The sequence below is a fragment of the Kryptolebias marmoratus genome, linkage group LG3 (assembly GCF_001649575.2).
Source record: "Kryptolebias marmoratus isolate JLee-2015 linkage group LG3, ASM164957v2, whole genome shotgun sequence".
In the NCBI taxonomy this organism is placed as follows: domain Eukaryota; kingdom Metazoa; phylum Chordata; class Actinopteri; order Cyprinodontiformes; family Rivulidae; genus Kryptolebias; species Kryptolebias marmoratus.
Window position 1 is genome coordinate 9333735 of NC_051432.1, and position 23934 is coordinate 9357668.

The 23934-nt window shown below is 40.5% G+C and overlaps 2 protein-coding genes and 1 long non-coding RNA gene across 14 annotated transcripts in view; 1 reads left to right on the forward strand and 2 right to left on the reverse strand.

The window, feature by feature from the left end:
* The window catches only part of LOC108249916 (putative methyltransferase NSUN7), a 23597-nt gene extending 12486 nt beyond the window's left edge, over positions 1–11111 (reverse strand). The window contains exons 1-8 of the mRNA XM_037974613.1: positions 11095–11111; positions 9303–9493; positions 8256–8399; positions 6643–6825; positions 5092–5150; positions 3056–3192; positions 2808–2960; positions 1192–1375 (exon numbers count right to left, since the gene is read on the reverse strand). Of these exons, the coding sequence (XP_037830541.1) occupies positions 1192–1375; positions 2808–2960; positions 3056–3192; positions 5092–5150; positions 6643–6825; positions 8256–8399; positions 9303–9493; positions 11095–11111 (1068 nt within the window). The remainder of the gene's footprint in view (positions 1–1191; positions 1376–2807; positions 2961–3055; positions 3193–5091; positions 5151–6642; positions 6826–8255; positions 8400–9302; positions 9494–11094) is intronic.
* A 6608-nt stretch (positions 11112–17719) lies between these two features.
* Positions 17720–22704, reverse strand: LOC119616888. The gene is made up of 3 exons (XR_005232948.1): positions 22475–22704; positions 19026–20430; positions 17720–18939 (listed from the first exon to the last, which is right to left on the reverse strand). It is a non-coding gene; the product is annotated as an uncharacterized LOC119616888 (long non-coding RNA).
* rbm47 (RNA binding motif protein 47) overlaps positions 21129–23934 on the forward strand; it is a 38593-nt gene continuing 35787 nt past the window's right edge. For 4 of the 12 annotated variants that reach the window (XM_017406883.3, XM_017406972.3, XM_017406990.3 and 1 more), the window contains exons 1-2: positions 22049–22352; positions 22838–23002. The gene's annotated coding sequence lies outside the window, so the exon portion shown is untranslated. Of the gene's footprint in view, positions 21403–21495; positions 21987–22046; positions 22463–22837; positions 23030–23934 lie in introns of those variants that run through there. The other 8 variants (XM_017406892.3, XM_017406900.3, XM_017406923.3 and 5 more) reach the window with 8 other exon arrangements.

Sequence of the window (23934 nt, forward strand, 5' to 3'; positions counted from 1 at the left end):
GTAATCATCAAAATTAAACGAAATAAACATTTGAAATATATGAGTTTGTATGTAATGTATGAATATAATATACAAGTTTCACTTTTTAAATGGAATTACTGAAATCAATCTACTTTTTCATGATATTCTAATTTTATGACCAGCACCTGTACCTGGACTCCCCCTCATCTACTCCCCCAGCCTCCTCTCAGTAACCCACTGCTCCCTACATGGTTCTCAGAGTCACTCTCCTCGTCTCCGCAGCAGCTTTCTGAACATCTGATTCTCTGTGGGCTGAAAACCTGCAAAAGGATGACTTTTACCGCTAACATCATTAGGAGCTATTTTGATTATCCTGTTCTTAACTCCCGTTTCTCTCTTTCTAGAAAAGACAATCTGCCATTACTGATCCCGGCCCACCCCTTCTGAAGTCAAATCTTCCTAAACCTTTCCTGCTGTGTATATTTTGGGTTTATTTACAAATCATTGCACTATATCCTGAATAGGAGAGTCGAGAACACTTCATTTGTTGGTCATACTGAAAGCAAATGTTATTGATGCCCATTCACTAGGATATCTGGAAAATGACAGATTACGATCAACAGTATGGGAAAAGAGCAGTAATCTGGATCATTGGGGCATTTAAATCTGAGTCTTGTCCTTTCAGTTTTTTACTTTTAAAGCAATTAACTCATCGACTGCAGCTAAAAGGTGAAGGTGGACGGTTATGTTTTTGGGTGTGTGTTTATGTGCTTATTTGTTACTGAAATATCTTATGAACCACAGGACAGATTTTAATGAAACTTACAATAGATATATATTGGATGGACATACAGCTGGCTAACTTTTGAAGTCAATCCAATTCAAGATGTCCACCACAGCTAATCAACATTAACACAAAAATGGCAACAAGTCAATCAGTTTTTACAGATATATCTAAAAGCTGATGTGGTAGTATCAGAGAGTCATCCCCAACACATACTCACAATATTGTATGAGACTGCACATAATGTTGTTTATCAAGGTCTGATCAAAATGGCTACTCTGTAATTTCTCATTTTGAAGTATTAGTTTAAAACTCTGTCTTTAAAAGGCAATGCTGGGGTTTTAATTAAACAATAGTCAAACCTCTTCCCTACAAAGGTGTCCAGTGCTCCAGAATAAGGACACTCAACTCGTCTTTAGCTCATGCTTGGCCTAAAATCTTTCCACCTGTATGTTTAGCAGATGTGTGGCAGTGAGGGTGCAGCCCTGCAGGAAAGCATGCAGACGATAAGAGAAGACCAGGGTGTCTGGACAGAGAGGGTCCCTGCAAAACGCTGAGTCCATGAGGTCAGTCATGTTCTTCACTTCCACCAAGTTGGCAGCTTTTAACACTTCACACACCTCGTCAAGACTGCAGAGAGAGAGAGAGAGAGAAAAACCCCCCGATTGTTTAAGGTTTACACATTCCAGGGCACTTCCAGTGAAATGCAGGTACATCAGTGTTCTGAGGTTAACAACTTCACAAGAACACAAACAGCAGGCGCAGATGCTGCAGCCTCCTGTCTCATTACACCCCAGTGAACTTTACTGACTAATAAACCCACACTGCAGAAGCATCCCCACCCCTAAAATCCCCCTCACCTCTTTAAACACACTGGGTACCGCTCAGTTTAATAATTTCACTTTTATCTTTAAGCTGACGTGAACTCCCAAACACCACATAACATTTTTATGCTTAACTGAGCTGCAAAGAAGTCAGGTCGACAAAACCAAGAAAGTTCACAATAAATACAGATCTTTATTTGTAATAAAATACTAAATGACATGGGCTGGAAAGCTACTCTGGGCTGCCTGAAGAAAACAACCTAGTTTTAATCACCCTATTTGTGTCAGGACTACGGAAGCTGAATACGGCTGAGCTACCAGCTTTTATTCAATTTCATGTGATTTTCTCAAGATCACGAGTTTATTATTCGTTTCTAGCCAAGCTAGATTCATCTTATTTTGAGAAAAAAATAGTTTGTCTCAAACAGAGGGATGATTTTACTGCAAAAATGAGTAGTTCCTGTGTTACATCCAGTTTCCACTTTACATTTCTCTGAATGTGAATTATTTTTTTTGTTTAATTTTTTTTTTCCTCTCTGTCTACACAGATTTAACAAAATGCTGTGAAACCACACCACTAGGTTACTAACATATCAAAACAGAGAAAGAACATTCTTAGTTTGTTAAAGATTCCCCCCAGAGGTTCACAATATCCTCACATTTACTAACCATGATCATCGGCTGGTTTGATATAAACAAGATCAGGATAAAGTAAGACAGATGTAGAAAAAGCAGTGAAAATGACTCCATTGTTGTTTTGGAGTAATTGTGGGGAAACACAAAATAAGCAGCTATGTTTCTGAAAAGCTCCGTATTTCCAGCCGACACAGATCTAAGAAAGGTTTTTAAAAAATGTCCACTTTTAGAAACAATTTGAAAACTTCTTTTTTTTCTTTTTTTTTTTTTTTTTTTTTACAAAAACTCAGTTTGTGCAGGGACAAGAGGTACAAGCACAGAGGAAAATCTCAGTCGTTCAAGATATCAACCTCAATATCACTGTATCTGTATCAGGTATGAGCTGATTAACAATGGATGCTGTTTGATGTGACATTTCCAGCTTAAATCAGTACTCCTTTCCTTTAATTGTGACTCTGAAATGATTTCAAGTTACCACTAGAGAACAAGTGTTTCTTTTTCCAAACAACTAAACAGGAAAAGGAGCATCGTTATCTTGAGCTAATAAAACAAGTAGCTCGTTATCTCAACGAGTTCTTAGTTTGAGAATTAGAAACCTGCACCTCGTCTTGAGTGTGTTGATCCATGCGTAAACTGGCAGGCATTTTGCCCGGTGCTGTTTGGTCCTGACACAGTCAGACAGAAAACAGGAGATGCTCCGCAGGTTCTGTTTCACTCTGCAGCGAGCCAGGGAGGCTGCCAGCTTGGTCCTACACCTGCAAGAAACGCATCCCACCATGACAAACGTACATCATAAGTAAATGGGCTGATTTTTAATGGGAACACTTGTTGTCTGCCTTCGCACTCATACCTGTGCAGACTTGTCTCCAGGTCCCTGACATCCTGCTCGGCCTCCTGCCCGTCTTTTGTTGGTCGCTCTTTCAGCACAAACCTTCTGTCCTGGAAGTCAAACAGCATCACCATCGCCAGCGGTAACAAGTCGCTGTACTGCAAAACATGATCAAAGTAGCATTATTAGCTTTTTATTACTATTTAGATAGGATAAAAAAATCAGAAAAGTACAATGTTTGTATGTCATTTGCCACAATTATGTTCTAACCTACTGTTTGGGTTTCATTTTCACCCATTTGTTAATTTATTTTATGCTTATTTGATTTGGTTACAAATGGGACTGAATGTTGGGTTAAAATTAGGCATAAAACATTCCTGTTTAGGAAAAAATACCACATTTAGAGTTAAAAAAGGCTATAGTGTTAAGTTTTCCTGTCCCTGTTTTCTTCAATGCTGATTTGTTACTGAGGATTATCTATAAAACCCCTGTATATGAATCCATAAATATTTATAATCTGGCTTTGTCCTGTTGGAGCTGTGTCATTTTTTACGACTCTATTTGTCCTTGGTATGGGACAAACAGGAAAATGAAATATGTAGTGGACTCAGGAATTATTGAATTGGTGGTGTTTTCATTCTGTAGCAAAAACTAAACATATGAAATGGAGATTAAAAGAACAAAATGTAAAGGTGGACTGACAAAAATGTGGGGCGTTCCCCTGTGTAAAACGCAGTCGGTCTTTGTTTAAATAAACATCTTGTCTGATCTGTTAGTGCTAAAGAAGACATGTGCTGTGATGTTTTACATCATTTATCTGTATTTGCAGGCATTATCTGTTCCGTGCTGGTAACTAATGTTATATTTGTTTTGGTCTTGGCTAGTTTATTTTTTGTTGCCACTCTTCATTTTGGACATTTTTTGCGTCCCCTTTTCTCACAAGAAATGCAAAGAAGTGACCAAAATGATGGTGAAGAGGACCTATGGGTGCAGGCAGGAAGCTATATAAGAAAAGTTTCTTTTAAAACAATTAGATAGGTAAGAAACAAAAACCAAGGCAGATCATGTATTTGCTTGTGTGTTTCTGTGTGTTATTTCTCTCTCTGTTCGCAAAATATGTCATGAACCACTGGACAGATTTTAATAAACCTCTCAGGAAGTAATCATAAATCTACAACTGATTAGCTTTTGGAGTCAACCAAATTCCAGATGGCTGCCACAACTAATCAACCTTAGTCAACACACAAATATCTATAACCCAGTCATTTTTTTACAGATATTGAGCTAAATATTGTCATGGCAGTAGCTGATAGTCATCCCCAAAAGACAGTTTTAGTGCTAACAGATCAGGCAAGATGCTCATTTAAAACTTTGGCACGCAAGGCAGCGATATGCATTTGTTCAAAGGATGCTAGTTTATCATTTTTATTTAAAATGATCTTATGTCTGGATTAGGACCCTGGGCTTGTGCCTGTCTTGTCTGGGCGAACCTTCCCTTTAAACCTGCTCCTTCTCCAGTGTAACCATGATGGGTGAAACCAAACTTTCCTTTTAAGTGCGAGAGCCAAAGATGGAGTGTGCCTGCGTGGGCAGAAGCCGGAATATAAAAGTCGCGGGAAAGATGTGTGCTGAATAATAACAAGATCTGTGGTGGTTTTATCGTCTCACTTTCAGACTAACGACCTCTCAGTCAATTTTCTGTTTCACTCATCCCTCAATAAAGTCACCCTTTACGCACACACAAACACACACCCATGCACACCAGCTATCTTTGTCCACGTATGTGTCGTTGCACAGTGTTTTATAGTGTCATTTACAGTCTTCAGATTGCAGAATGTATTTTCTTCCCTCGTATGCATCACTTGCCACCAATAACCAGCCAGACTCCATCAGATCTGAATACAAATTTGTTTTAAACTGCATCGCCACCCGTTTCACCAACATGACCAGAGAGAAGATGAACACCTCATCTGAAGACAGACAGAGATATCACTCTGTTTCGCACTCAGTCAGTTTGGGCTCGTGAACAAACAAATGTCAGATCAGGTGGGACTCACGATGTGCTGAGATGTGTGGAAGCAGCTGTCGGCGATTACGTCCTCAAGTAGGTCCTGATCTGGGAAGAATATCATGGTAATAAACAGAGAAATGAGCGTCAGCGGATTTTCACAGTGGAGATATCTGAACAGGTTAGTTCCACTGAGTTAGGAATAATCGTATTTTTGGCTAAATTTTGCCCCGTCTTGCACATATTCTTGATTTAATTTGCCGGAATGTAAGAATGAGCCTGTGAGTAATGTGATTTTGTTAGATGATTCAACAACAATATTGATTCTTTTTTTTTCCTGTTCTAGATAAATATATATATATTTAAATTTAGCAGAACTGCTGACAACAAAATCATCTAAGACATATAGATGCTTGACAGGGATGTATTTGAGAAAACAAACAAACAAAAAAGCTCTTTTGTACACTGCAGTGCAGCAGGAAATGATAACAGATTTAAGTTTAAACAGAATAAATCAACATTAGCGTTCATTTAGAAGCCCATGTCTGCTCAAATTAGAAAAATACAGTCAAATGTGTATCTTTTAGTGTGATTTTATTGTTGGTTCAGCCATTTCCAAATTATCAACTGTGACAGTTTTGTAACCAAAATTACAAAATCTTGGATTGACTCCAGACCTTCAAAGTACTTTTAATATGTACACTAAACTTTAATTTGGCATTAAGTGGTTGTGTACATCTTCACTGTTTTAGGGAATAAATACCATAGTTCAGTTTAAAAAAACAAAACATAATTTAGGATTAAACCTTCACAGCAATAATGCAATGCATATAACATAAATCTCTCCTGGTTTAATCCAATAAAAACAAACAAACCAAAAAAAATATATATGTTGGAGACAACATATTCCACAGCGATACAATTTTTAGAAAATTGTTCTCAGTGGAAAAAAATGTGTTGCTTTCACACAAAGATCTAATTTTTAAATAAAAATGTTTTGCTGTGAGATGACGTTGACATCTTTGTGGGTCTGTCGTGATACTTTTATGTTATGTTGTAGCTTTGAACAAACTGAGCGTAAAATCCACATAAATCACTGATTTTCCAAGACTTTTTGAAATGAAAATACCAATTTCCAACATGTAAGGGCCACTGATGTAACTCACATGTCTGCTGTCATCAGGTAAACACATGCAGCGTTTTTTAAAGTGCATTTTTATGTGCGTGTCCATTGCACCTCTTATCACCTCCCACACAGACATCTGCTGCACCTCCGGTTCAGGTGATTTGCAGTCACATGGAAAAAAATGAAATGTATGGCTATATACTATTTAATCTACAGTCTGCTGCAGTTGAAGGTGCTATTCAACAAGCAAATATTGGAGTTGACGCATTCTGGCTGCTCTACTGCTTTTCATTACAGAGATAAGGCTACGGGGCCAAAGAGGTGGCAATGAGAGTTGTTCAAATTAATTTCACTTTGACTTTAACCATCAGTCCGTGCTCTTCTGGCAGGTCATGTGCTGCAGCTGGAACCACAGATCGACATTTGGACGCTAATATTATGACAGATTGCTCATTTCAGAAAGTGCAGTCTCACATTTGAGTGTGTTGAAGGCGAGCTGGTAGGCTTGTTTCTGAGTGGCGGCGGCGCCGTTCTCAAACGGTGGCACGTTCGCTCTTTTCTCATACTGCAGAAGTTGCTGCGCTGCTGGCTTTTCTTTATGCAGCTGCTGGAAGATGGCTGCCGCCTGGAGGTAGACCTGATCCGATGGTGGGCTGACTGGGGAAGAGGGAGAGGGAACAAACGGAGTGTGAGGTGGTTGGGGTCAGATGTTAATGCACTCATCATCCTGAGAAGAATATCATATTAATGAGGGATTTGAACCGTTCTTTTTCTAGTGGAATGATTATACAACATGCAACTTCAAGGGTTTTTAAAAAGGTGCACAAATTGCACCTTCTTGTTAGTGACCATGATTGACTGCAGAGGGTAGTTTCTATTTGCCAGCAAATAAAAGATTTGTTTGACAGCACTTATTGGATGGGGTAATATTCATCCCCAGATGAAAGCTAGTTGATTGGGATGTTTAGGAACAACCCAGGAACCACTGAAGCTCAAGCCTCCCATGAGCTGGACACTGCTGGAACACCAGTGTCTCTGTCCACAGTGAAGACAGTTTGACATCACTGTGGACAGAGAGGGAGCCGAGCAAGGAAGAACCTCCTGCTCCAAAAGAGACACCTCCAAGCTCAAGGATCAATCTGTTTACCTTCTTGAGAAACGTTTTATGGTCAGACGAGACAACGCTTGATCCATTTGGCCACAATGACAGGAAGTATGTTTGGAGGAGACAAGGTGAGGCTTTCAAACCTTAGACTACCTAAGTGTGTTTGTTAAGCATGGTGGTGGTAGCATCACACTGAGGTACTGGTGCACAAAGTGAATGGAATACATCAAAACTGGTTTCTGATTGGATAAAAGAGGTTACCTGGACTGACCTTTCCAAGCTAACTTTAATCTTATTGAAAACTTGTCTAGTTTGTTCCAAAAAACAAACAAAATAAAAAAACCCAATTGAATTGAATTCTACCAATTCAGCCAAGAAGAATGGTCAAATTAGAATTATACCTGAAGCTTGTTGATGGAAACAATGACAACATTTAACCAAATATTAGTAGGGGTGTATATTTTTGAGCCTGAGTGTATAACTTTGACCCTGTGTGAATTAGACATAATCCACAATAAATTCAAACTTGTGCTCAATTCTTATTTTTAAAAATCAACAAGTTGGACAAACAAATGGTTCAAATAAATCATTAACATCCAAAATCATCTCCCCACCAACATTAATGAACATCTAGGTTAGGTTTTATTTCATGGCATGATGTAGCCCCACTGAAAGTCTAACTTAAGGATAAAGTTTCAGTTTGCTTTGTTCGTGCTCTCTGCTTCATCCGATGCTCACGGCTCAGCTAGCCGACTGCAACCTGATGCCTCACACATGTAACCGTGGCTTTCATTCCACAACAAAAACACTTTTTGCCTTTTGTCCGGCGTTAAACCGCTTCTTTTTCATCACATGACTGATCAGAGCACAAACCCACTAAATCATTCATTCAGAAAATGCTTCACATCATGCTTTGAAACAGTTTATTCTGATTTTTTTTTTAAATATGTGATTAAATTCAAGATTCCAGATTGAATCTCACCGGGGCAGCGAGGGGATGGATGAAGACGAGGCAGAGGAGGCAGGGAGGGGAGCAGCTGCTTGTTAGTCTGGTGGCCCCCGTCTTGTGGAGAGACGATCCCCTCCTCCATCACAGAGGTCAAATTCAAATCCTCTCTGGGGCTCTCTGTACAGTGAGAAACAAGGTACGGGGCAATAACAGGCAATGAAACCCAAACACATGCCAAGAACTGCTGTTTTCCAGCAGCTTCAACAAACTATGCAGTTACTCGAGCCCTGTAAAAAAGATGCACAGAATCAGTCGTGGCTGGCATGCCGTCCACCCTCCACCTTTCTGTGGCTGTGAGACAGTCGGGCTGCTGTGAAAATGAACAGAATCGGGCTCCTCGTGGTGCAATTACGCAGCTGTTCAGATGCATCCGCATGAATAAATGATGAACTGCTGTCCAACCCTGGACAAAAGTCTGTGTCAAACTGACCTGCTCAACTAATCTGCCTTTGAACTGTTGTGTTTCCATCAATTCAGGGGACATCACACCAACTCAGATGTCTTGCTCTAACATGGACCGTTTATGCCACTACTAAAATAAGGTACAAACATACACACACATTTACATATGATGTAATTGTTCTGTGGCATTTTTACATTTTTTAAGCTTACAAAAGGTCAGGGACCAGTAGCTTCTAATTAATCAAAGTTAGCAGCGTGAAACCCAAAGTGTAATCCGGGTTTACCGCATTCACCGGTGTTTAAGAGCAAAGTTGGAGCTGACCGGAAAAGTGCAGCGTGTCCACTAAGGCTGTGCAAATGGAATAAATGAATGAATATCAGACCGCAGTGATTTAATGAGTGTCAAACAGTGTCTTACGCGTCGCAGACAAAAAGCCCACTTAAGGAGAGCAGCTCTGGACGAAAAAGGCTTCGGCAGCTTAGTGTAATCTGCGTAGAGGAAGAGGTGGACGACGATGATGAGCTGTTTAAAATTGCACTGCAGGTCTTGCCGGTGTCATTCAGAAGCCTCTGGGTGGAAACAAATGCAGCTGAAGTAAGAACCCACAAATCTGCTACCTGCTTTCTTTTGGCCGTCACTCAGCGCATCAGAGACCTGGAGCCCTTCAACACCTCCCTGTTTTGCATGACTTTGTTCAGGAGAGAGCCGTTCCGTCCCTGAGTTTGAACCGCCATGGCAACAATATGATAATGAAGGAGGCCTGACCTCTCCGTCATAGATGTACGTACAGTAAAGAACATAACCTGAGCTGCACGGTGCATGTGATCTGCTGCTATTATTACTGTTAAAACTCCTTTAGACTGATGACTTTAAAAAACAGTTCTTAGTCTTTCAGATGTGGATCCGTGTGCCACAAGAGAAGCATCAAAAACTACAGGCTCTGAGGCGATTTAGACATTATTTTTACCAATATCTTTCTCACTCAAAGTAAAGGATTATCGATGAAAATGTATTATTAATACACTCGCTGACAAAAGAAAAAAAAGTTAAGCACCCATAAGGAAGGGTATGATTTGGACACAGTTTGGTTTGCATGCAGAGCAGTGATAAGTATGTAAATGAGTTAATATGCAAGCTGCTAGGATGACTGGAATGGGCACCAGAGGGCAAAAGTGTGTGGTGTTATCAGGTAGTAATCTGACAGAGAGTCCAAACAGTGAGTGATGGTCACCAGACACGGAGGATGCCCCGTACATACATTAGGCAGCATTACCAGCACTTGACAGAGTTTGATAGCGGTCACATCGTGGGTTTGGATGAGCCTGGATGGTCGTGTTGCAGGCAAAGACTAATTCAAGCCCATTTCCAAGAAGTTATGCGGCACTCCGTCAAAGAGGGAACCCGATCAAATTAATAAAAGCAAAATACAGTGAAAGAATGCGAGAGCACAAGTCGAATAACTTGAATAAATTCTCAGAAGTTAGATCTGAAAAGCTTCCAGCAGCACTTTGTCCCGATGAGTGACAGCAGGGAAACATCAGCGCCGCCTGACCAACACTGCCTCCTTCTGACCATCAGCCCAGTTCAACACCCCACACACAACATGCTGCAGTATATATGTAGTTTTATTAAAACAATAATCGCAGAAAAGTTGTTTTTTTTAATTGTTCACTGCAATGAAATGAATTCCTCATTTAATACAGGACAAACTATCACCAGACTCATCAAATTAACCAGCAGCATATCACAACTAAGATGACAGGAGAAACATAAGAAATATCTCTATAATGAAAGGGGCGCTAGCTGTGGCTGTGTATTTTACAAGTGATCATAATAAACAATCTTGGCAACAAGAAAATGCTCGAAAAGGTTTTTTTTGTTCCTCTAAAACTGCTTCAAAGCGGAAAAAAAGCATCTTTGAATGTTAAGATAAATCATTATTCTTTAAGTTATTGTTTATATTTTTAAAGCAGTTGTATTACACAAAAATCTGACACCTCAGGGTCATCACTCTCATTTGGCCCTTTTCTCTGTATCCACAGTGTGGATATACTTTTCTGAAACTGTAATTTTCACAGCTGACAACTTCCTTATGGTAAGTTATTGTGAATAAAAACAATCAAACTGTAAAACTGTTTACGGTAAATAACCTGGAAACAACAATTTGGGGTTGTCAGAATATTAAAACCATAATTTAATGGGTTTGATGCATAAAGAAAACAACATTTTTACCATTGTCCTTTTCTGTTTTGTACTTCCTGCCTGCTGTTCACTCGTATCTATAGTATTTATTTTTTATTCATTCTGTTCAGTGTTGCAGGGTAGGCAGAGCTCTCACTGGGTGTCTGTTATATATTCAACAATACATTTTTAAAAAGAAAATAGCATTCCTTAAGGAGTGTTTCTCACCTTGCACTGCCTAGCATGCCAAGGTTTTAAATAAAGATGTCATGCGATCTGTAAGTGTTGTTTTTAATCTACTACCACATTAAATTTGAGCTCAGTAGTGCAGTCAGTTGCAGCCATCTTTGTGAGCACACACACACAGAGGCAGGTTGTTACATGATCACCTGCATTTCATGGTGGCAGGTGCAAAGTCTAAAGCTAAATAAATAAATATTCAGTCTTTCCATCTTTGGGAGCCTTAAAGTGAATTGTATTACAGCCATTACACCAACAGAGGGTGACAGTTTTCTGGGTTTTGCCCAGAGATCCAGCGCACTTGTACTGGGTGACCTATTTCAAAACCACCTTCTGGCCTCTCCCTGTTAAGAATGCATGAGTCACACCAACATTAATGCTCATTTAGGATATAAGAAAACGATGATCTTGGTTTTATTTTCGCTCGTCCTCACAAGCAGAGATGAACTGAATGAATTTTCTGGAGCAGAGAGAAAGTGCAAAGTTTTCGCCTCCTGTGACATACAGGTGCTCGGCGAGGTCGAAGCTGCCAGAAGGAGCAGGAGGAGGTTCATCAGTGTGTGGAAAATCCACAGTGAGCTCTCAGGGCCAAATGAGGCTCACTTCTCTGTGGGTGAGAGTACAGCTGGAGAGATTATCCCATCCAACACGCGTCATCAGCGTCGCCTCACAACAGGGCTCCAGTTGCTCTGGATCTTGTGTGTGTGTGTGTGCGTACGTTCAGTTCAATAATCGGCCCTGTTGGAGACGGCGGGCTGTGCGTCCGTAAGCTGACCTGGAATTTTTTCAATAAAGGTTTAATCTTTAACGGGAAGCAGCACAGCTCCTAAGAGTTTCTTTCTCATTGTTTTCCTTCTTAACTCAATCAATTTACCTGCACCATTACCTCAGTGAGCCGTTCACACCAACTATTCAGTCACAGTTCTGGTTTTTTAGGTGTTAAGTTTAATCCCAGTGAAATTATATGTTGTTACAAATAAGAAACCAGCCTTCCGTGCTCATTTTTGTAGCTGTTACTAAATACTAATGCAGTGTGTTTGTTGTACAGTCCCTACAAAGTGTGACCCAGGAGACGTTTAGCTTAGCTTTTAGCCCAGGGACCAAAAGTGTAGGGAAGCGGCACGAGTGTCAAACTCAGATATCCTTTTCCAGCACTTAACTTCAAACCCTATGACCTGCTTGAACAGTGCTTCAGGAGCAGAGTAAACATTTAATCAAGTAACATTCCTGTGGTAGAGCTGCTGAACCTGTAAATGAGATCAAATGTGGAAGTGTTATTTTGCATAGTGACTTTATTAAGTTGTGTCAAACAGGAGACTCTGGGAAACCGTCAGACATTAAAGTTTCGTAGCAGAGGTTGAGTCATTTCAATAAAAATGTAGTAAATCCTGCTAGTTTTCCAGGTTGGAACAGGAACATTGTAAAGTTCAATGTGATTCAAATTCCAGTTTATTAGAAACATGGGAATAAACTCTTCATCCAAACTGAGGTTGTTTAAACATCGATCTATGACAGGTAAGTTAATGACAGTTTCTAACCTTTCCACAGAACCTCACCTCAAAGGATCTGAACTATTGCCTTGAAAGATTTTAAAATACTTCCAATTTATAAGTACTGAAAAGTACCAACTCTTTGACATGCCACATTAAAGTAGGCCATCTTCACACACGCTTAAATAAAAGTGTCCTGTTTGATGAAATAAACGTCTATAAAAGTAAATTGTGTCGACTCAAGTGACAGTCTGCTTCTTGCAGACTGTCAGAAAGATGGCTCGCTGAAAGAAAGGAGATGGATGAAGAAATAGATTTTTTTTCTATTCTAATAAAGTTACTGGATGTTGTGGAACAAAATTACCACTGATGACGGCACATTGTACAAGAAGCAAAGAATACAGAGTACATATTTTAGCACATGCAGCCTCACTGTTTACATTTCATTCTGTGGATGTTTTATGGTGAAATGTTGGACACCTGAAACAAACAAGCCTCTTGGAGATTTGCTCCGTCTAGGTGCTTATTCTCCTGCTGATCTGAGCCAATCAGCAGCTGGATAAGAGCGTCGGCATCCCAACAGAGTCTATTAGTTGTGAATTTATCTGTCAGTGTTTTGTGTGTGAGGCTCATTAGGTTGAGTTTGATCTCAGTCATTCATCAAAATCCAATTAGAGCTTTTATACTTTTATATTTGTTCAGACAGCAGCTTCCTCACCATAAGGCTGAGCAGTAAAGTGGAGAATGATGTTTCCCCCACCACCTCCCACACACACACACACACACACACACACACACACACACACACACACACACACTCACTCACTCACTCAAGGTCAGAACTTGGAAAAAAATATTCTTTGGTCATTCATCTTGTGTTGCTTTCTTTGTTTGTTTCATTATAGACTTAAAAAACGTTCATATTTATTGTGCTGTTGTAGAAAAACTCTTTTTAACTTCACCTTTTTTACAGGAAGTTTAATGTTTGCTTGATGAATTACTATTTAATTGAGTCCATTGTTTTCTTGGAGACATGTTTCCAGTCCTACTGAGAGCAGCTCAGAACTTGACTGATCCATCCTTGTCTTCTCCAGTTTATTGATTTTTTTTCTTCAACTAGGTCGAATTTTGTGAAAATGGACAGTTTTTCTCTGAATCTGTCTCCAATTCTCTGCCTTGACAAACATCCCTTCTTAGAGCTTTTGTTAATAAGGAGCAATTATCAGACATCATTTTTCTTGTTACAGCTCACCTTTTTACCTCAAAATGAATGTAAAAGATAAATGATCTGAGTTTATATTGTGCTTTTCTAGTCTCTTTGACCACTCAAAGCACTTTTTACACTGGGAGTCTCATTCACCCATTCACACACACACACACACACACACACACACACACACACACACACACACACACACACACACACACACACACACTCACACTCTGATGCACAGACCAGGGGCCATTTGGGGTTCAGTGTCTTGCCCAAGGACACTTTGGCCAGTATTGCACTATACGATTCGCAGCCAACTGTTCTTTAAGTCAGCATAAAGGCATTTTAATCACTGTTTCGCATCACAATAATAAACAGCTGGAGCATATTTAATGTTGCAATTTTGGGAGAAGAATATGTGTGATCAATTACAAAAAAAAAAGAGAGAGAAAATCAGTAGTTAGTGTTTGTCCCTGCTTCATGATGTTTCATATGTTGTCAATTAATAAGAGATCTGTGGACTGTAGCGGGTCAAAATAAGGACACACTGAGGCCACATTGTTGTAAAATGTGCTAGAGAAGATGAAGCACTGAAGGTATTGTTCTGCTGAAATGATCACAAACCTCACAGGAAGTGATGTCACTTTAAAGTCATACATCTAATACATCTTTACTGTTTGTCCCTAAGTCTAAATACAAACGTTGGGGTGACCGGACCTTTTGGGTTGCCTCACCCAGACTACCTCAGGACCTGCCCTCTATCACTGATCTGGCCCTTTTTACATCTTATCTAAAACCTTTTTTATTCAGGCTTTAATAACTAGTAGCATTCTTTCATTTTTGAATTGTTTTTATTGATTGTTTTTAACATTTGTATTGTAAAGCACTTGGTTGTTGTAAAGGGCTCTCGAAATAAATGTTGATTGACTGAATAAAGGGAGTGTAATGTCTCTTTAGATTTCTAGTGCTCACCTCAACATTAATGGTTCAAATGAAAGGCACTCATGTCCTGGGCACAAAGTCACACTTTTGTCTTTACATACACTGATTTCGTATATTTTTGTGACAACTGAGATGATCTTTCTTATCTTTGGCATTAACACCCAACATTCATTTTTCCCCAAAAACCAACTAAAACTTGGACTCAGCTATTCACAGGACACACGTCCACTGTCTGTCTGTCCATGTCTGTGTCCAGAGAACTCAGAGGTGTTTATACAAAGAACTAATTTATGAGTTATGAGTTCTTCCTATTTGATGCAGCTGCAAACTGTGCTTTTTAGGAAAGATAATGATTTTCCAGGGCACTCCCACAGCGTGTGTGACTACATTGGTCACAGTGTCATGATAATGATGCATCACAGTTTTTTTTCTGAGCAAATGTCACACACATCCGGCAGAGGCTAACTGCCTTGACCTGTTTTTTACTGACAATTACCAAGACATGTGCATACATTAGGTGTGTAACTATGCACATTATATTGGGGTTTCATCCTTTTATTTTCACCCCAGCCCGGCTACCTCGCTGCTCTCTATCCAGCGTGGGGTAAACATGATGGCATCAGTTGAACGAGCATAAAATCTCTGAACTCTGAGGGTATTTTGAGCAGTGCCTTGCTGCTTTTTCTCTTCCCCTCTCCTCAATGGTAAATGTAGTCCCAGGGCTTTGTTTTTTTTTTTCTGACAGCCTGACAGACACACGCAGCAGTCAAGCTGCAGCTGGAAAAACTAGCTACTTCTTTGATGTAGTTTTGGTCTCCCAGCAACCAGTGAGGAACATGGTCACAGTTTGTACACACGTGTCCTTTTTCGCTCTGTTTCCCTGGTATACCGCTTCCTACATGAAGACGACCGTGAAATGCTTCCTCTAATTTTTTTCAATTGTGACAGTTGGCAAAAAGCAATAGAAACAGTTACGCTGTTCAAGATGAGGACAGTGATCACCTGTGACTAAGATATCCGTTCTTTGGTTCTCTGTACCCGTGCCAGTTGTTTGTGCTATACAACTATATATATATATATATATATATATATATATATATATATATATATAGAGAGAGAGAGAGAGAGAGAGAGAGAAAGAGTTTGTGATGAGGAAAGACTAATTCTCTTTTAGAGTGACTAAGTACTATATACAGTATTTTGATACTCCTTTCATTCTGACACCCTCACTGATCACCTCACCTGTTAATCTGCTGATTGCAAAACAGTGTTACATATTTATTTATATTCATCTGGTCTTTTTTTTGCTTCCCTCACAGCTTCATTCTTTTGATTTTTGAGTATTTTCTGTCATGAAGTTATACATTTGTTTTGTATTTTCTAGATGATATAGCATTTGAATATCATTTGTAACTGCATGTTTACCTAACTCCAACCTCGTGGCCTATTTTCACCTTGAACTAAACCTCACCTTTACCCCATGTCCCATCAGTGCAAGGTGATTATGCTTATAGAGGGCCATTCACACAAACACACCACTTGATATGATTTGACATCATGAATCCAGTTCCCTGCCACACAGAAAAGGAACATGATCCGAGTCTTCTTCCGTTCTCAGTTTTCCTGAAACGTCTTGATTGGGCCGACTTGTTGCAGGTGAAAAGCCAACACTGACCCATCTCTTTGTGTGCCTTTGTTGTGCACCACACGAGTATTTTCATGGGAACCTAAACTCTCTGTGTCTCACGTCTCTCTATTGTGGAGCAACCAGGGCAGGGCTTGAGCTGTTTATTGTGGGAAGAGTTTGCTTTTGTTTACGCCCTGAGAGAAGGCAGAGGGTGCATGCATGTATGTGTGTGTGTGTGTGTGTGTGTGTGTGTGTGTGTGTGCTGAAAGCTGTCATTAAAGGATATTAATGAGGTCTAAGACCTGTTATAACTTGTCTTTTTTTTTAATATAGTCTAAGATATGTTCAAAAATTAACGATGTGTATTTATAACCCCTTAGAAAATTTTGGAGCATCTGTTTCATTTATTCCATGGGGTTTTCCAATATTTATTTGGAAATATTCGGACTTGTAGTCACATTTTCTCTGTGAGTCGACCCAATTCAAGATGGCTGCCACCTCCAAATGACCTTGAAAAACACAAAAGTGGTTTTAACTCAGGCGGTTTTACAGATATTGAACTAAAATTTGGTGTGGTAGTATCTTTTCCCAACACATATTCTGATCACTAGCAAATTGTGCAAGACCTTTGTTTAAAATGTTGCCATTGCTGTTACTATTTGGATGTACCTCTGTCTGTTAGCCAAGTCTCTGATGAACCACTGGACACATTTTAATGAAACTCTCAGACATTAGTCACTGGTTGTACATCTACAACTGATTAACGTTTGGAGTCAATTCAATTTAAGACGGCTGCTACAGCTAAATGACATTTGCCAACGCAAAAATGGTTATACCTCAGTCAGTTTAACTAATAATGAGCTCAAATCTAATGTGGAAGTAGCTGAGAGTCGTTTACAACACATACTCTGAGGCTGAGATCTTGTAATTTGAGATCGCAAATGACTGTATTTTCAAAGTTTAACGAAAACAGCTGTAACTCCATCCTTTCTCATCATAAGATGTTCTTACTCTAATTTATTTTGGTTTCATGGTGTATGCTATTCCTGTTTAAAAGAATTCAGACAATTGCTTTTTTAATCCAATAGACATTTTCCCACTGTTATTTTCAGATAAATTGTTTATTGTAATTATTTTATCCTACAACAACACCTAGTCTCATTATTCCAGTGTTGTGAACAACCCCAGTCCTCCCACTGAGGGGAGTTGTCTTTATCTCTGCAGCTGATATGTGATTGTTTTGTTGGGAATGTCATTCCTCCCCTACGTTTTTCCACAACAGAACAGACAGAACAAACAGGAAACATGGATCCATATCACAGATGAACAAAGACTCTGTTTGATTGCACACAAACAGCGTCTTCACGAAACCCTGTCGGTGATTCTTGGTTTATTTTTGGTATTAGGTGAGTTGTAGTGTGTCGAACTGAGTCAACAGTAAAACGGTGTAAACGGCAAACAAAAACTGTGTAAAACTGATCATTTAAATGCCAGTGTTTTCCTGAACATTAGGCCCAATGTTTAAAAATAAAAGACTAACTATTATATTTTCTTTGTTTATATAAAACTTACATAGCATTACAAATATGTCCATTGCTAAAATATCACAGTGAAAGCTGATTTAATGTTCAGACAAAAGCCTTTAATGCACCTTAGTTGTTATTATCATGAAAATGCCGGTTTCTGTGTGATCTTTTTTCTGTCTGTTCGCAAAATATCCAATGAACCAGCAGACAGATTTTAACGAAACTATTAGAAATTAATCATTGGATGTACATCTACAACTGGTTTACCTTTGGAGTTAACTTGATTTGAGATGGCCGCCGCAGCTAATAGAACATAGGAAACACTAAAAGGGGGATAACTCAGTCAATTATACAGATATTGAGCTAATAGTTGGTGTGGTAGTAGCTGAGAGTCATTAACGACTCATATTCTGAACACTAACAAATGGGACACGATCTCAGTTTGCTGGCAATATGCTTCCTTTCAAGGAATGTCACTTTTAAAAAAAATTAAAAACAGCAATGAAACTTTTCTCAATGTGACGCAACACTAAACTTAGCAAATTTCTGCAATGTTCCTATTGTGAAGAAATGATTAAAGCTGATGAGTTATGAGGACGTTTTTGTCAACCCTCCCGTGGCCTTAGGGTCAAACTGACCCAAAGTTACAAGGACTTCTCCACCTCTCTGTGTTTTGAGTGCTTCAGGGGGGTTAAACCTGTTTTGGGGAAAGTTTTCTGCAGCATTACCATGTAAATATGATAGGTGCCGTAGTAAAGCGTCAAATCTCAAAAGTACCCGAACTGAATTCACATCAGTTTCAAAAGAGTTTATATTTGAAAATGTTCACAAGCTGCTGCACACCTGACTGCTTAATAAATATTTTAGGAGCTTTTGTGTTCTTTATGTGCTGTTCCGTGACCTAAAGTCGCCGTTTGAACATGCAGAGTAAAAAGGTGCCGGAGGAGAATAATGACACTTGTTGTAAACATGCAAACATACCAGAGAAATGTTTTTGGCAATACCAGAATGAGCAGATCAAGTCACATGGGAGTCCTGAAAAAACAACAACAACAACAACTTCAAAATCAAAATAGGTGAAGAATGTGCTCCAGGATGTTCATATTTTCTCCTTTTCTTACAGTAAGAGCAGCCATTCAGCGTGAGACATGTCACAAAGATAACCATCGGTGTCAGCAGGCAGGAAAACAAATGACCCTGTCAGGTTGTGGAACAAGTGTCTGAGGTGAAAATAGAATAAAACCACCATCAGCAAGAAGATAAAACCTTTAAAAATATATTTTTAAAAAGAGTTCCTTGAAGGAATGCATATCACTCACTGCCTTGCGTGCCAAAGTTTAAAACAAAGATCTTGTGTGATCTGTTAGCACTCAGAGTGTGTATTGGAGTTGACTCTTAGCTACTCCAAAATGTAATCAGTCGTAGATGTACATCTAAAGATTACTTTCTGAGAGTTTCATTAAAATCCGTCCAGAGGTTTATGAGATATTTTGCTAACAGACAGACACAGCCTAGAGCGGTCTTTGGCTTTAGAGTAAATTTGATGCTTCAAACCTCGTCAGAAAGCAGAGAAATGGAATAAAATGTGTTAGGAGTGAGCCTTTTAAAGGAAAGACAAGAATTATCCTCAGGACCAAATCAGTCACCTGATCACAGGCTGACTGCTGGATGAATTCCCCTCCCTGAAGACCACCCTAAGTCGGGGTGGAGACACTCGACAATAAGCTGATGATTGATGTAAACTGGCATTTTAAAAATGTTATTATGGTCGTGTATGAAGACCCAAAAGCTTGAACACAAAAGTGGACAAACTAAGTGATTATGTAAAAAACTAGAATACAACTGTAGCATCCGACAATAAGTAGAAGATAACTGGGTGTATAAGTACTAAGAGGAGTGATTACTGGATGAAAGACATGTGCTGATGAGCTGAGGGAAACAATGAATGAGAACATAAAAGAAAGAAGAATACAAAAGATACAATATCAATTAATAAAAAATAAATACTCGGAACCACCAGGAAGAAAATCCAAATACAGGAGCAATAAACAGCCTAAAAACACAAGCACTTTTCATAAACTTGTCGTTCATGTATTAAATTTAAAAGGACTGTTCTGATCTTTTTAAGTGGAGTTCTGTGGAAAAGTTATGAACAATCATCGTCTTACCTGTCGTAGATAGCTTTTTGAACAGGCTCAGTTTGGAGAAACAGAGTCTAAGGCTAAGACCAAAGGGGATTGATGCCGTCTTTAAACAAAAACAAATCTCAAAAACCTCATAGCGGTTCCTGCAAACACTGTTTTAGAAACCTTTACATTGTCATCAATTTCCAATTACACAGAGTCATTTATATAAAATTCTCTGGCACAAATAGTAGAAGCAGCTAGCTGTAGCACTTGTGTTGCAGCCTCGGGGACTTCCTGCAGGAATATCGCAATATTTCTGCTGACAGCCACGTACAGGGTGTCCCTCGCCTCTCTTTTACACAGTGACTGCTGGAGATAGGCACCAACTCCGGGGAAAGACCTGGAAAAGAAAAAGTGCTTAAAGAAAATGGATGCATGGACAGATTTTTAAATGGACTGTATTATACAGCACCTTTCTAGCCAACCAGGACACTCAAAGGTCTTTACAACTCAATCTGTGCCCTCATTTACCCATCCACACACACATTCATACAGCACTCTGCTACAGCTCTACAAAGCTAATCTGAATCATTCTATAGAGTCTAATCAGTTCTGTAAACTCCATTCATTCAACAATGGGGCACACATCAGAGGAAGTGAGGGGTTTTTAGTGTCTTGCCCAGGGACACTTCGACATATGACTGCTGCCAGGAACCGAACCTCCAACTCTCTCATTGGAGGACAACTGCTCCAACCACTGATCCACAGTTGCCCACGTGCAGGCACCGTGCAACGCAGCTCGCCGTGACACTCCAGACGTCTCTTATTGTTCATGCTCCTTTATCCGTGTGCTCGTTCAAAGCTTGGGAGATCTGTTAAGTAAGCATTAAAGTCAAACGAATTGAGCAACTTCTCCAACGGCCCAGCCTCCTCCCTACCAGAGTTCAGCCACTGTGTTGAAACGTTATTTCTCTGTGTGAGCACTTCTGACTCAATCTCAGTTTCCTATGCACACACACTCACACACACACTCGCAAGTTCCCCACTGTGCGTGAGTGGATGTGTGTGTGTGGGGTGGGAGGGGGACTTTATCTGAATGTACGGGTGTGTGTGTGTGTGTCTGTGTGTGTGTGTTGTTACTCTAAACACAGATCCAGCTTCCTCACTTCTCTCTTCTGTCCTCATTCTGGTAGCTGTCTGACCGCGGCCCGTTGCTGTTCAGCGCATTTATCTCTCTCTCTCTCTCTCTCTCTCTCTGTCTTTTTTGTCTCCATGACAACTGGCTGTCATAAAGACGTCAAAGTCACACACCTGAGATCAGGAAGAAGGAAGCGCTTGGCCCCACCCACGCCCGGCTCTCTAAGGAATTCAGGTAGGCAAACACACACATGGGGAGACACACACACACACACTCTCTTGCACAATGTTGAATGAGAGATGAAGGCTGCCTTTCTGGAGTGTTGAAACTGAGCTACATGATCAAACAAGTGCCAGTGGAGGAAGAGCATAAAGTGTGTGTGAGGAGAGAATCCCTGTTTTACTTTCAGTTCAGCTGCAAAGCCAAAAAAAGTGGGGAGCCTGTTGATGTTCGGTGGTGTAAAGTTTCCGATTCCCCCTGCGTGTCACGGTCACGCTGGTAGTAAAAACACAAGTAATCTGAGAGAGTGCGTGAGCGAGCTGTTATTACTGAAAGTTGTCATTATGGAGGGATCAACATTACGCACGTCAATCGGCGCCGACCGCAGCTGAAAGACAGCCTGTCATCATGACCTCAGGGGTGTAAATATATTCGTGGAGGAGCAAAAGGTCGGTCTGCGTGCCGTCGGCGGGAATAAGCAGGTGCTGGATGGCTGGGGATGCGAGCGATTATGCGGCGTGAGGTTTTGTTGGATGATGTGTGAAGGAAACCCCGTTTCGGAGGAGGAATGTTGTTCTGGCTGTTAGATGCTGCTTCAGGTCTGGTTCTTGGAATCACACACACACATTACACACACAATCAGATCGGAGCAGGTTGAACAGGGGCGCAGGAGGATAGCATTTCTCATCCGGAATAATAGGAGGGAGGAGGTGTGTTGGGAGTTTGAGCAGTTTCATTCTGGTTTGGTGGGTTTTAGGAGCAGGTAGTGTGTACACCTTACACACAGTGTCAGAGAGAGGGAGGAAGGCAAACAGAAAGAATGACAAGGAGATTTTCCTGATTTCTTTTAGTTAAATGAAAGAGAGGACTTGAAGAGAAAGCGTTTGGATGGTGAACCTAGACTTGACGCCAGCTATGGTCTGCTGCGAGGAGGGTAGACTTTTGGGTATCATAGGATCAAGAAGGTATTCTCTGGGATGATTAGTTAGTGTGTGTTTGCTCTGAACTCCTCCTTCTCCTCCTCCCCCCTCTTCTCGGCTCCTAGGAATGTGGGGCTTATGTCAGTGAGAGTCAGGTACAGACTCACTAATTATCGCTGCCCTTCATCCCTCCCTTTGCCTCCGTTGCTCTCTCCTTCTTCTCCGTCACCTCCTGCTCTCTCCTCCACTTGGAGACCTTGTGCGCTCTCCCCCTCTTCTGTCCCGTCTCCTGCTGTTACGTCTACACGTGTTGTCGTGACTGGAGCAGAGGAGAGGACAAACACAGAGGATCTGAGTCAGTATCCGAAAAAACACCAAAAGAAGAAGAGAAACTCTGACTTGTCCTCTCCCATTGTATGAGTGGTTGGTGCGTCTGTGTGTGCTTGTTTCAAGTGTCTGAGACCTCTTCTCATTGTGCCTTTTGTCTTGTGTGTGTGTGTGTGTGCGGGGGGGGGGTCCTGTCATTGAAGACAGGAGGTGCCTTGACAGCCGTCGAGAGGTGAGAGACGACCTGACAGGAGAGGAGAGGAAGAGAAGGGGAAGATGAGAAAGTGACAAGGTGGATCATTGCTTCTGAGCGGTGGAAGAAGAATCAAAAGAGCGACTCTGTGACTGCACATCCCATCATCCTACAGGTGGGCTGAAAACTCGACACATGCTGGGTAAAGTTTCTTTCTGTTTTCGGGTTTGAGCTCCAACAGATACGCTGTAAGAATATTTGTGAGGACGCTGCATTTTCCTCACCGTACAATTCAATTAGAAACAATACACTACGATACGATCTGATTTATGATTTGATACAATATATTTTCTTGTCCCCTTGGGTGCAATTTGTTTTGGACTTGCAGCCACACACACACACACACACACAGTGGGTATCTGGAAGGCCATTTTCTCAGCTGGTCAAGTGAGCACACTGACCCAGCTGACTGCTGTAACCTTCACTGCAAGGTTACAAGATGGGGACTGGATGTTTATTTGTGTGTGTGTGTGTGTTTGTGTGTGTGTATGTGGGTTTCAGTCGGTGTCTTGTCTATCATTTTATGATTGTGTGTGTGTGTCTCAAAAACTGGTCGAGCAGGGCGCCAGTCAGCCTTGGGTGTCTTGTTATTGTGCAAACGAGATTTAGTTGTGCGCAGCATCAGTGTGTGTGCGCGCACGCGTGCGTGTGTGTGTGTGTTCAGGATGGTTCATATCCAGCTGATATTTTCAAGAACAGATGTCTCGTGTTTCTCTGCGAGTTGATGTGCAGTCTCACGGCTGCTTGGGCAAAAGTCTGTAAATGACAAATGTTACTGCTCGATGCGTATAGTAGAGATTAAATGTTTGGTCAAACATTTGCTTCTCTTTAAAACAGAAAACTAAAACGCAATAACTGGGTACGCCTAAATTCATACAACCTTCAGAATGGAACAAAGAATGAAAACGAAAGAGAAAAGAAACATTTGGCAAAACTATTAGCAGAGGGGCTACCATTACTAATACCTGTTGAGTTATGGCGTGAGCTCAGTTCTGCGGTGAATTGTGAGAAATGTTAAGGTTTTACCAATCTTCAGTTTCTTCACAG